General features: G+C 42.2%; 1 protein-coding gene across 2 annotated transcripts in view; it reads right to left on the bottom strand.

Annotated features, from left to right (window-relative positions):
• The window catches only part of ST6GAL2 (ST6 beta-galactoside alpha-2,6-sialyltransferase 2), a 174,740-nt gene that overhangs the window by 15,314 nt on the left and 147,419 nt on the right, over positions 1–12,007 (bottom strand). For both annotated transcript variants that reach the window (XM_042039615.1, XM_042039608.1), the window contains 2 exons: positions 6,421–7,423; positions 2,351–2,448 (listed from right to left, as the gene is read on the bottom strand). In XM_042039615.1, coding sequence (XP_041895549.1) covers positions 2,351–2,448; positions 6,421–7,366 — 1,044 coding nt within the window. In that variant the 5' untranslated portion in view covers positions 7,367–7,423. The remainder of the gene's footprint in view (positions 1–2,350; positions 2,449–6,420; positions 7,424–12,007) is intronic.

Raw genomic sequence — 12,007 nt, 5'->3', positions numbered from 1 at the left:
TCCAGCTGTTAAAATAATCAACATTCCAGACAAATTCATAGCAATTTTCATTTCCCTTTAGGATCCAATGAGCCATATTTGATTATGCATATTTTTCTTCAGAAAAATAATATTGTTGCCATAGCAATATTCTTCCTACCATAAACATTGAGTTTAATGACTTCCATCAGCCTTCTACAGTAAGAACAAAATTAGTCATACTGCTATCAGCATCCCCAACTTCATTTCTCAGAGCAATTTTCACCTCAGAATGTAAACTCCTTTTTTGAGTATACACAGTGAATTGACCAAAAGGTCACGATTTTAAAAGCTTGGTTCCACAGTTACCACACAAAGGAGCTCTTACTTGCCTTTCAGTAAGCAAGAGTCCTCTGGAGGTGTTGTCCACACAAATTTTGCTCTCAGTGAGCCTGCATTCATATGTATGAGTTTTTTCTGTAATAACAGTATCTTTTGCCACTGTACAGGCTTCCTTCATGTCCTTTGGGCTTTCACAGAAGAGAATAAGAAGGAAGAAGGGGCCACAGCAGCCTTTTAATGAAGTGCATGCAGGAGTTCCCAACAGTGAGGAGGGGAGGAGGGTCAGTAAACCTGTATAGGTAACCCAGCTACAGTACTGGTGGGGAAAGCAACTTCCATCAAGAGGCCTGTGCAGATTTCACTCTCAGAGAGGCAAGGCTGATTTTTCAGCAGGTGGTCAGATTATCATGGATGGCTTCTGACCTCTTTGAAGGAGCACAAAGGTGGTGGGAATAGAAAGACTTGTGAGGAAGCCATGTGAGCTGACCTGGCCAGAACTTCAGCCATGCCCTCTGTTTTCTTGAGAGGTCTTATGGGGAGCAAGCCTTACACAGCGCAGAAGAGGAGACCATGGGACCCTCCATTACCGTCCCAGTGGGAACTTACTCCAGCAGCTCTTGGAGCCAGAGGACCCCTGTCTGCCCTGCATGGAGAGCAGCTAATTTAGCCATTTAATCTCTCTGAATTTTCTGGGGAGCTAAAAAGGCTCAGATCATTCCCTGAGAATATTTCTCTCTTCTACAGAGAGCCTACTGAGTCTAGTAAACTATGAAGAGTTTCTAAATCTTTCTCCCGGCCCAGCTCAGGAGTTCAGGCATGGTCAATGTCAGGACATTTTGGCTAACAGTAAAATGAAGAACCATCAAAGAAAAGGAAAAAACCCCAACAAAACAAAAGAAAGTAAAATAAAATACATGAAAATCCATGTTCCCTGATACACTGATTTCAGCACTAAAGGCAGAATAAGATATTTCTGCTTTCTTCTCGCAAACAAAGGAAAGGAGGTATATTTAACCCATCTCACTTCAAAGATCTAGTCTGTTCTGCAGCCTCACAAAGACCTACAAAATGAGTGTGAAGGGAATGACAGCGAACAGACCTCTATTTGATGGCAAAGAACATGAGCTTATATACATAAAAAACACACCCACCAAGAACAGACTTTGCATGGGCAGTCACTCAAAATAGAAGGAAAAATGAACTCATAAAAATTACAGTAACTGAAAATTTTGCACTCCTTCAACAAGAATTCCTATGTGTAGAGCATGCTACATGGCAAACCATGCTCCTGGTGCTGACTAAGTAAACTCACCATTTCGGTATGTCATAAAATTTCACAGAAATTCTACTGCTGACTTTTTGTCTGTATTTCATAAAGAGGAGAGAGGTTTGGTTTGCCCAAGACTGGAATTCAGGCAATAGCATTTTTGAAATTGAAAAACTAATCTCAACCATAAGGTGTCACTGTAGCTCAAGCCACAATTATTTATTTACACCCATACATGGAAAATCCCATTTTCTCTTGTTTCCATTCAGATGAACAAACTCACCTGATGTGCAACACCCAGTGTTAAAGTTTTTTACTAGTTCTTTCCAAATCTTTAAGCAATGATGACTTGCCTAAAGTTACACAACTCAGTTCCCATTTCTTTGGCCTTCCAGCAAGGAAATAATTGGGGAACTGGAAAATATGAGAAAACAGCTTTGGGATTGCCACAGCCTGAACTTTGTGAAGATCCTGGAGGCAGTGCAGTCAAGGTCTTCTGTACTGACAGCTCTGGCATCCTGCAGAGTCTTTACAGATCAGTTCACATGAGAAACTTCACAAACCAGTTCTCTGAAACGAGGCTATTGAGTATCTATGGCAACCACCCTATGCTGACAGCAGTGCAAACACCCCCGTAAGGGAAAACTTTCACCTTCTCTGCATCATGACTGTTGAATCACTACCTGCTCCCCTTATTACCCAACAGTTTTTCAGAGGTTACTAACTTACTGCCATATTGCACAGAAGAGACATTGACGTGAACTCAGAAAAGGAAGATCTTACCTGAGAATTAATGATCCGCATAGTTGTTTTATTTCCAACATCTTTTTCATAGCCTTGTGTAGGAGCAGAATTAAATCTTAAAACGGCATCATGAGAATCTAGGAGCACAAATGAGGGGTAACTCTTTTTTCTTAGTATACAGAACAGTAAAATAAAACCAGTTATCTAAACTAATACAAAACTTATACACATTTGTCCTAATCTGGATATTCTAAGGATGAAGAACATTCTACTATGCACAAACAAAAATCCTCTTGCATCTGCCATATGCTATTAACATAAAAGCCGACTGGGAAAAAAGTTCAGAATCATCTATTAATTTAGCATGCAATGCTTAAACACTTCTCTTAATTGGATAGACTTAGTGTGGGAAGATTATTAGTGCACTCAGTACACACAATTGCTCACTACTTCTATCACAAAATTTACAGAGAATTACTCCATGCAAAAGCATGTAAACTGCAGGGATATCTAATTGCACATTTGAATGAATAACAATGCTTAACTATAAGCTTGTGTTTCACAGTATTTTACAATACCCGAAAATCTCAGACTACCCCAAATCTATTAATCATACTGTGTTCTTATTATCAAGCTTAGTAGAAATCTAAAAGAGCCTCTGTATGGAAGCCAGCCCACACATCTGCTCACACAAAGAAACCTGAGGATCCTTGGTAGCAAAGATCTTACAGAGTTGAACTGTCAGTTTCTCCACAAGCTGTTGACCTTGGAGTCATGGAGAACAGAAAGCAGCTCTAGGTCAAGTATGGGTCAAGGGTAGACACCACACACAAGCCTCCATTGGATAAGAGATAATCACCCTCCCAGTGCTTCTTTAAGGAGATCTCAAAGCCCAAAACATGTGAAGGAGAGCAAGACATTTTATCCACTGTCGGGAAACACACAGCCCCTGTTGATAGCCTTCTATTTGGTCTGTTTTTATCCCTTCCATCGATGGAAGCTGAGAATATGATTCAGGGCAAAACAGGCATGAAATGCCTTAACCCACAGTAGTTTGTACAGCTATTCATCTCTAGTCACTTAAAATGTGTTGTCTGTAGCTCAAAAACTGGAGGAGGCAAAAGTTACAAAGATAACCAACATGCCTCAATGGAGTCTTGGCCTAATCCTATAAAACTGGGATCTTTCATATTTTCCCCCCTTTACTCTGAGCTTCTTGTACTCCATACAGGGAAACACTGTGGCATGCAGCCAGCATCCTGATTTCAGACATTCATGTTTGCATTAACATCTCATGTCTGAAAAGAGGGATTTTGCGAGATGCCCACCAAGCCCAACTCCTCAGAACCTAAGGAGTAGAAGTTTTTTCTGTTTCCCAGGCAGGGACAGCCCTAGCCTCAACACCTAGACTTCATATGCCAAGCATCTTGATTGTGTAGGAGCTAGAGGAAATCAACAGAAGCTGCATATGCTCCACGTATTTGGAAAAAGAAAAGAAAAACAAAAGTTTGTTGTCATGAATTTAAATGAATTCATTTATTTAAATGAGTAAATTTGGACCTGTGATTGATGGCTTTTAGACAATCTGTTGACTGAGAACTGGGAACTGGATTATGAAATGAGAATTGTATGGTTTGCAGTTTAATTGAGAGACAGTGTGATGCATTTCCAACATCAGTCATGCTGGTTCTTTGCATACAGATGAAAAACTTCTCCTTCACCAAAAATGTACGACCAGGACACAGCTTAACACTGATTATAGCTGGTTTTAAGTAAACTGTTTCTAATCTTAGTACATATTTGTAGATAAGCATTTTAAAGATAAAGTTTGGGGTTTGATCACAGTTCCCTGTTACTTCCTGTGATGCCAAAATAATTTGTTCTCTCAATTAATAGCGTGATCATGATGGAAGTGTTTGCTATACTTGCACATATTTCCATGCCTACTTTCATTTGAAAACAGTCTGAAGAGTGGGGGAGAGGAGGGCAAAAGGCAGAACACAAATTAACATTTTTGCTTGTGTTTCTAATAGGAACACAGAAGAGGGAGCTAAAGGCCTATGAAGGGAAGTGTCCATTGCTGCTTCTTTTACAGGCGGTTTTTTTTTCTCTTGGGAGAATAAACCAGAGAATCACAGAATGGTTTGGGTGGGGAGGGACCATAAAGACCATCTAGTTCCAACCACCCTGCCACGGGCAGGGACACCTTCCACTAGACCAGGTTGCTCAGAACTCCATCCAACCTGGCCTTGAACACTTCCAGAGATGGGGCATTCACAATTTCTCTGGACAATCTGTTCCAGTGCCCCACCACCCTCACAGTAAAGAATTTCTTCCTAATATCTAATCTAAATCTCCTCTCTTTTAGCTTAAAATTGCTCCCCCTTGTCTACCACTGCTGTAAGCAGTCACTTGGTCCCCTACAGTCTGGGCGAAATCCTCTCCTCAGTCACAGGTATCTGCCCACAGCCTGAGAGACACAGAAACAACATTCTGTGATTCCTGGTGGCCCAATACTTCCTTGCACAACATGTATGAGATCTGAAAATTCTATGTAGGCTTTTTCCAATCCCATCTTCCTCCCTTTAGGCAGCATCAGAAGACAATTTCCCATTTAAATCCAAAGTTCTTCCATAGAAAATAGCATAAACTTCTGTGCCCAGAAGCTTCCTAAGAAAATAGGTACACACAGGAGCAAGCAGGCCCCAGGTACCATGTCAAGCACCCAAGTCCGTACCTGGGCTGCACTTGAGTGTGCAAATATGACTTGAAGCATGCTGTAATATGTAATTATGTAAATATGTCACAGTGTGCTATGGATTCTACAGTACAGCACTAATCCGTACTGGTGTAAACCGGGTGTACTGGGGAACACAGACAGAAGATTGTTTCAGTCAAAGATAATATGTTGGAGAAGGTAGGAATTGCTAAGCCCTTTCACCCCGAAGATTTCTAAATCAGTGAGTCTTCCTGTGAAGTTGGAGGTTACTCTGGCTGCAGGCCAGCTGGGCACCTCTGCTGTGCTGGAAGCCTATTATAGTAGTTTGATAACCCTAGCAGCTCCAACATATCCCAGAGATTTAAAGGAAACCTATCTGTGTCAAAGAGATGATACAGTGTGGTGAGGCAAGTATTGGGATGTGAAGTCCTGGAAGATGGGGAGGATTAATGAGTGAACCTCAAAAGGTTTTTATAGAGAGCTGAAGGAGATAACTCTTCTTGTCCCAGAAACAAGTTTGAGACATACATTTCATCCTTCTTCGAACACTCTTAGCATACTGCACATGTACTACTAAAATGAAGAAATACTGAGACGTTAACACAAGTAGTAGCATTCATTTTTGAAAAGAAAAATAAAACTGACCTGGATTAGTTTTATGGCCCCACCATCCTTTTCTGAATAGCTACCACAAAGCTCTCACCTTGAGGTGGGGAATTCTGAGTGACACTGACATCTCAACACACCTGTGACCTCGCTGACTCAGTGCAGCGATGGGAAAACAGTGGGTGAAGATACTTGAACTCATTTAAATTCAGTCTCAGAAAAGAGGCCAGGGGACTTGATCTCAGTGCATGAAGCTACTCAAGGGTCTGAATTCTATATGTCTGTGAACTCTAAACATGCAAGAGGTGAAGAGGACACTACTGCTTCTTAACATGGAGAAAAATGTCTGGGACAGCCATACAACAGCAGTTTCTCATGAGCCATTGCAAAATAAAGACCAGTACAACACAGCTTTGCAGAATAAAACCTGAACATGGCTCTAATCTGCTGAAGAAATAGATGCGTGCTGCAGACAACTGTTGAATATGGCAGATCTGATGAAACCAGTGCCTCCTTCATAATACAAGCTGTAATATGATAAGAAGGCATCATTGTTTTCTTTAAATTAGATTATGACTTCAGGCCTGATTTTCCTTTCAGTTATATTGTTCTGAAAGGGAACAGCTTCACTGAAGTTCATTAGTTTACATTCATGCAACTATGGTGAGAGACAACAACCAGACTTTACAGATCTGTGCTGGAGAAGCATGAACCTTTTGAAAGATAAACCTGAACACACACATATACATACACATACACACAGGAAGAGATGCATGTCACCCACCTATTTCGTCCCCTAGAGAGGAGTTCAGTATTGCACCAGCAGACATAACTACTGCACAGCTCCCAAAGCCATGTGTATATAATTTGGCCAGTGGAATTTGGGGAACGTGCTTTTCCCATCCAAGAGAGGAGAAGGGAGCCTCCTTGCCATCTATTGTTTTCACATTCACTCTTTCTTTTAGCTCACAAAATAGCTGGTCTCCTGTCAACTTGGAGTTTCGTTTCCCCTTGAACCGCACCCCATGCTTATTGGTACTCAAATAATCTTTCATCGCCTTCTGCAGTCGAGGGTTTAGCATCTTGGAAGAGACATCCCCTTTCCAAAGCTTGTAAAGAAAGGATTTCGACATTGTGGAATACAGCCCATCCCAGTCATCAGATTCATCAAGCATCTGGCCTCTCCTATGCTTTGTGCTCCTTCTCCTCATTCTTCTCTGATGGCTCCAGTTGTTCTGTAAAATACTTCCTTTTGGATTATTCATGTCAGCTGAAATGAATTTTTCTATCTCTTGAAGGTGGTTGTGTGAATGAGGCTGACCAGCAGCAAATAAATAATCTTCATTCGCTTGGTAAAAAGCCCTTTTTGATTTTCTTCCTAACTGGGATGGAAAAAACTCATCTTCATTTCTAAAGGCCTCTTCCAATACAGTCCATTTCTTAGAATTTCCAGTCCCTGATTTAAAAGTACCTAGGAGATCCTCATTAAGAAGTACCTCATTCCCATCAATGGTTTCAGAGAATGATGGGTCATGAATGGCTCCCATGATAACTCTCTGCTTGCCCTGAAGGGGCAAAAGTCTCTTAGTTTCAATGTAAGAAAAGGAACTTGGAACTGGATCAGCAGTGTTGCTATCTGTAAAATAGATGAATATCACCAGGAAAAGCAGACCCCATGCAAAGATACCAAAGAGCATGAGTTGTTTCCATTGCTTCAAGTTAGGTTTCATGGCAATGCCTTTACCACCTCCTCTGTGCCTTGAAGTATTGGTGAAGGAAAATGAAACCTGTAAAGAACAAACACTATTAAAATTTTTTCTAAAAATAAATACAATTCAGAAATACATTAACACATATTGATAGATGGTGCAGAATTAATCTCCAAGCAGTAGCACAAAGGATTCAGTAGCAGAAACAGAACTCCAGAGCCTGCAGACACTGTAGGAGTGACACGCTTTGGCTGTAACCACACCGTGACAGCTGCTAGCTACAAAAGAAGCTGGTGGCCAGTTTCTACAGTAACACTGGATCCTGCCTTCAGGGAGATTATGCGCCTGCCTGCTTCTGCTATACCGAGTGTAGCATTAAGAGAGCAAAAGCAAAACCCATGTCTGGCTGCATGCACAGTGGTACAATATAAGCTGTCTTCTCTTTACCACTGAAAGTCCTTACGCAGGGGAACTGTGAGCAAGCCTGTCTCCAAAGGGACCAGGCAGGGAGCATTGGCTCTAAGCTGCAGCTCTCCTCTGCCCACAGCCTGGAAAGGATGGTGCTCCGTGCATATCATGAGGGGTGAAGGGGAGAGCATCACACAAGTGGGTGAGAAGGGAACTTCTTCCTCAGTTGGTAAGAACTGGCACCGTAACAGTGGCTACATCATTTGTTGCCTAGTACCAGACCCAAGTGAGAACGACTCCTGTACCTCTGCTACAGATGCTGCATGCACACTGAAGTGGCATGAAGGAGTTGTGCACTTCACAGTTGTGCCAAGGGTTTTGTATTTTCCAAAAAGGAGGATGGGTGGCACAACTATCTAAATACATTCCTTTATGATAAGATAGAGATTTACATAAAGGGAGTGGGTAGAGAATGTCAGACCTAGACCTGAAAGTATGTGCCCTACTAATACCTGGGGGTTTTGGACTGCTTGTGCATTAGTGGAGGGATGCATGGTCCAAATGAAACAAAGTCTGACTGAGGGGGCCGTGCTCCAAGGAAAATACATAACACATTGCTAGACCATCGAGCACACTATGCCCTTACACGAACTCACTTGTTTAATCAAGTGGTGTGACTATCAGTTACAAGCCTGACTGAAGCAAATCCAGCCCTCCCCACCATAAGCCTTCCCATCCACCTCCCTTGCACCAGTCATTGTCAGCCTCACTTGCTACACTGCAGTGTAACTCAGTGTACTGATTAGTGTCAGATCACTTACCTGATCTGAATTAAAAACAAGCCAAGCCCCTTTTTCTGGAGTTTTCTTTCTAATCCATTTGTTGTAATGGACACTTAATGGCAGGACTTAAGAGCCACTTGTACCAGCCAGCTGTGATCAGCAAAGGGGAATGGGAGCAGGAGCAAGCTTGGATTTCATTACCAGCCTGCACCTCAGGAGCCACCACTTCATCACATCCAAACAGCACACACAGCTTACACGCCTCTGATAACACACTGCCTGCTCACACTGGCCATCAGGAAGGACCAAAACCACAGCTACCACACGCTATCACCTTTCTGCAAGCTGTTAAAGTACATCAAAGCTGAGTGCAAACCTTAAACTGAAGCTGTAACTAAGACTGTGTTTTCACATGAAAAAGAAGCCAGCAGTAACACCAGTATAAGATGTTCCCTTCTCTGTCCCTTGTTCCTGCACTGTGCCTCTGCTGCTGCCAACACCCCCGTGTATGGAACAGATACAGCAGGGGAATTACATGTTAGGGGTTACTTTTGTTTTAGTTTTGTTGGGGTTTTTTTCTAACTGGCTCAGCCCCTTTATCCACTTCAGTGTGGTCACACATCCAGTTGTTTCAGCACAAATGGGGAAATCGCCTACCACAATGCAGAGGCGAGAACAAACCGCAGGTGGTATTAGCAGAGAGACTTCAGGCTGTGTTTCTGCTGACCTCCTGAGAATGTGAGACCACACTATTACGTTTCCAAACACAGTCTATTTTAATGATCCAGACAAAGCCTAGAACATTAGACAAAGACAGTTGACTTTGGGGCTCAGTGCAGTGTCCAAACAGAGAGAGGATTCATAAAGTTACGCTTGGATGACCAAATTTCATTGCAATTTCTAATACACTGAAAAAAAAAAAATCATGGCTGTGATAACCCAGTGCTCCACATTCGTTTGGCTTGGCTCACACAAACCACGTGGAAGAAACCTATTACTCCAACTGACCCATTTCCTCCTTGCACTCTGCTGCTGCAAGATTGCTCTCTGCAGTACCTCGACACTCCCACACCTTCCAATTTTAAATCACTGCAGGTGATGTCCTGTGGGAGTTGCCTTACAGTATACGGCTGTTGTGCAAGTTAGGTCTGCCCTGAAGTTACTGCAACCTGCCCACTCATCAGTGTTCAGATGGTTCACATTTTTAAATCAGCATTCTTCACCCATCTGATCTGCTTTCATCTCTTTTTATCATTTTCCCTGATGTGTTTCCCCAGCACTTTTCAACACATGGCCTCCAAACCACTGTGTAAGTTAGTCTTTGCTCAGTCAGATGTTTCTCCTGCTGAATATACATTTCTTACAGGATCTGCAATGGAAGCATCTCGCATGATCTTTTTAACAGATAAGCTTGCAGGAAGTCAAAGTTATAAAGGAAGAGGTTACTAATATTTTCCACTGAGTCACGTAGCAAGTGCAGACACAATTTAAAGATAATCTGTAACAAAATCTTACGATTTGCTCATTTCCCCCCCCCTTTTGTTATTTTATAACCACAAGTTGATAAGAAATAGAAAGGATTAGCCTTAATTCACACGTGAGACTACAAAAATTTCTAATTGTCTGTGATCATACGTGTTTGGTACAGCAGACTGCCTCAGAGTAAAAAATTAGTCAAGACTCAGTATTCAGGTTACAATCTGAAAAAGGACTGAGACACATTATTAATTATTTTCAAATTAAAGCAAACTAATATCTGCCCCCCGAAGCCCCCCACAGCAGTCATGTTATGAAAGCACACTCATCTTGCTCAGCATGCACGTATAAGCATGCATACGATTACCTTCTTTGTGCAGCAAAAAAATACCCAAAAAATACCCAAAAAAAAGGCATCTGACGGTATACTTGTCAACACTGCAAGCAAAAGGAGAGGCACCAGTGGGAATAAAACCAAAAACTTTACACATTAACTACTGCAGAAGCTTATCTGCAATTCCTCGTTGCAAGTGGGGCCTCAAAAAGGATACCCAAATCTCTTGAAGACTGGAGCTATGCAGGCAAATCTCTGTGCTGCTTTAATGTTTTTTGCTCACAAGAAATGCCTTGTCCTCCAGCAGTACAGCTGAGCTGGAAGCAAATTCAAGGTCATTACTGTATTAGTTGCAAGAGGACCTCTACAACCTCACAGGATCTTAAAGGCTGTGTGTGGAAAGCTGCACTAAGTTCAGAGAAATATCGGTTTACCTTATCTCCTTCTACACTAAACATCCAGCCCTCTCCCCCTCAGCCCTTGCAGCTTCTCACACCTCGCAGTCCCTGGCTTTGAAAATGTTTGGGAGGAGAGGGCAGCCCTTTCACATGCTCCCCACCACCCTCCTGCTGGCAGCAGACCCCTCCGCTGCTCATGGGGGTATCTTCCTCTGTACCATCTGGGGATACACTTGGATTCATGCCCTGTGCTGCCTTCAGCAGCACATGTCAATTGCAAAGAGAAAAGCATTTGTGCAGGAAACCAGAAAGGACAATTGCAAAGAATTACACTGGCTAAATAAACAAAAACAGGTGGCTTCATGGGTGTAATTATTGAAGTCCACTGGATGCTTTAGGAATAAGCTTCCGTGTCTTTTATCTATGCTCAACATACAGCTTTCAAACTACAATTTCAATTCTACACAAGTTTTTAAATTATCATCAGCGTTTCTCATTGTCTCCAACTTCACCCCCCTGCTGTAACAATCCTCCCTACTTACAGACTGCTGGAGTCAAAGCTGCTGCAGAGGAGGAGCAGAGGAATAAGTCTACCCCTGAGGGAAACACCCGAGACTTAACCCAAGCCAGCTTCCTCTTCAGCAGAAGTGATAAGCCTGTCTGCCCCAGAGGCTGAAGACCTCATTTCCCTACATATCTCCTTTCTGATGGGCTCCTTCAATCATTAACTGATTTAAGTTCCAACTGCCATATGGAGAATGGCTTTTTTCCTTTCCCAGTCTGGTCATTCACACAAAAGCCCTGGAAAACATGAAGCAAGGTACAAACCAGTGAAGTGGGAAGACTTAACTTATTTGCTTAATAGAAGTATTAGCAGCAGCTATGAAAAAGAAAGGCAAACCCCAATGGTATCTTTGAGGCATCCCAGGAAATAAAGGCAATTCCCCAGTGGAAATTAAAGGCTGATTTTCCAGAAGCAGCACCCAGTTGTGGGAAATTTCATTTTGCCATGCTAAGATGCAAGAAACCAAAGAGATCCCCCTCCCTTTACAAAGCCCATTGTTTTGCAACAAGGAGCACTTTTCATTTTTCTAAAGTAGGCCTCCTGACTATTTCTTAAATGAGAAGAGATGGATAAGGGAGATTTTTTTAATTCCTTTGAAACATTCCTTCCTTTCAACACTGTCTATTGTTGAAATTAATTTGTACAGACCCTGGCAGCTCAGAGGTCAGGATGGTTCAAGTTGATGTGCTAAGATGTGCA

Source organism: Corvus kubaryi, unplaced genomic scaffold (genome assembly GCF_017639235.1).
Source record: "Corvus kubaryi isolate FWS band 111438036 unplaced genomic scaffold, C.kubaryi_AGA036_p1.0 133, whole genome shotgun sequence".
Taxonomy (NCBI): Eukaryota; Metazoa; Chordata; class Aves; order Passeriformes; family Corvidae; genus Corvus; species Corvus kubaryi.
The sequence above is the reverse complement of the archived record's forward strand: the minus strand, read 5'-3'. Positions and strand labels throughout refer to the sequence as shown.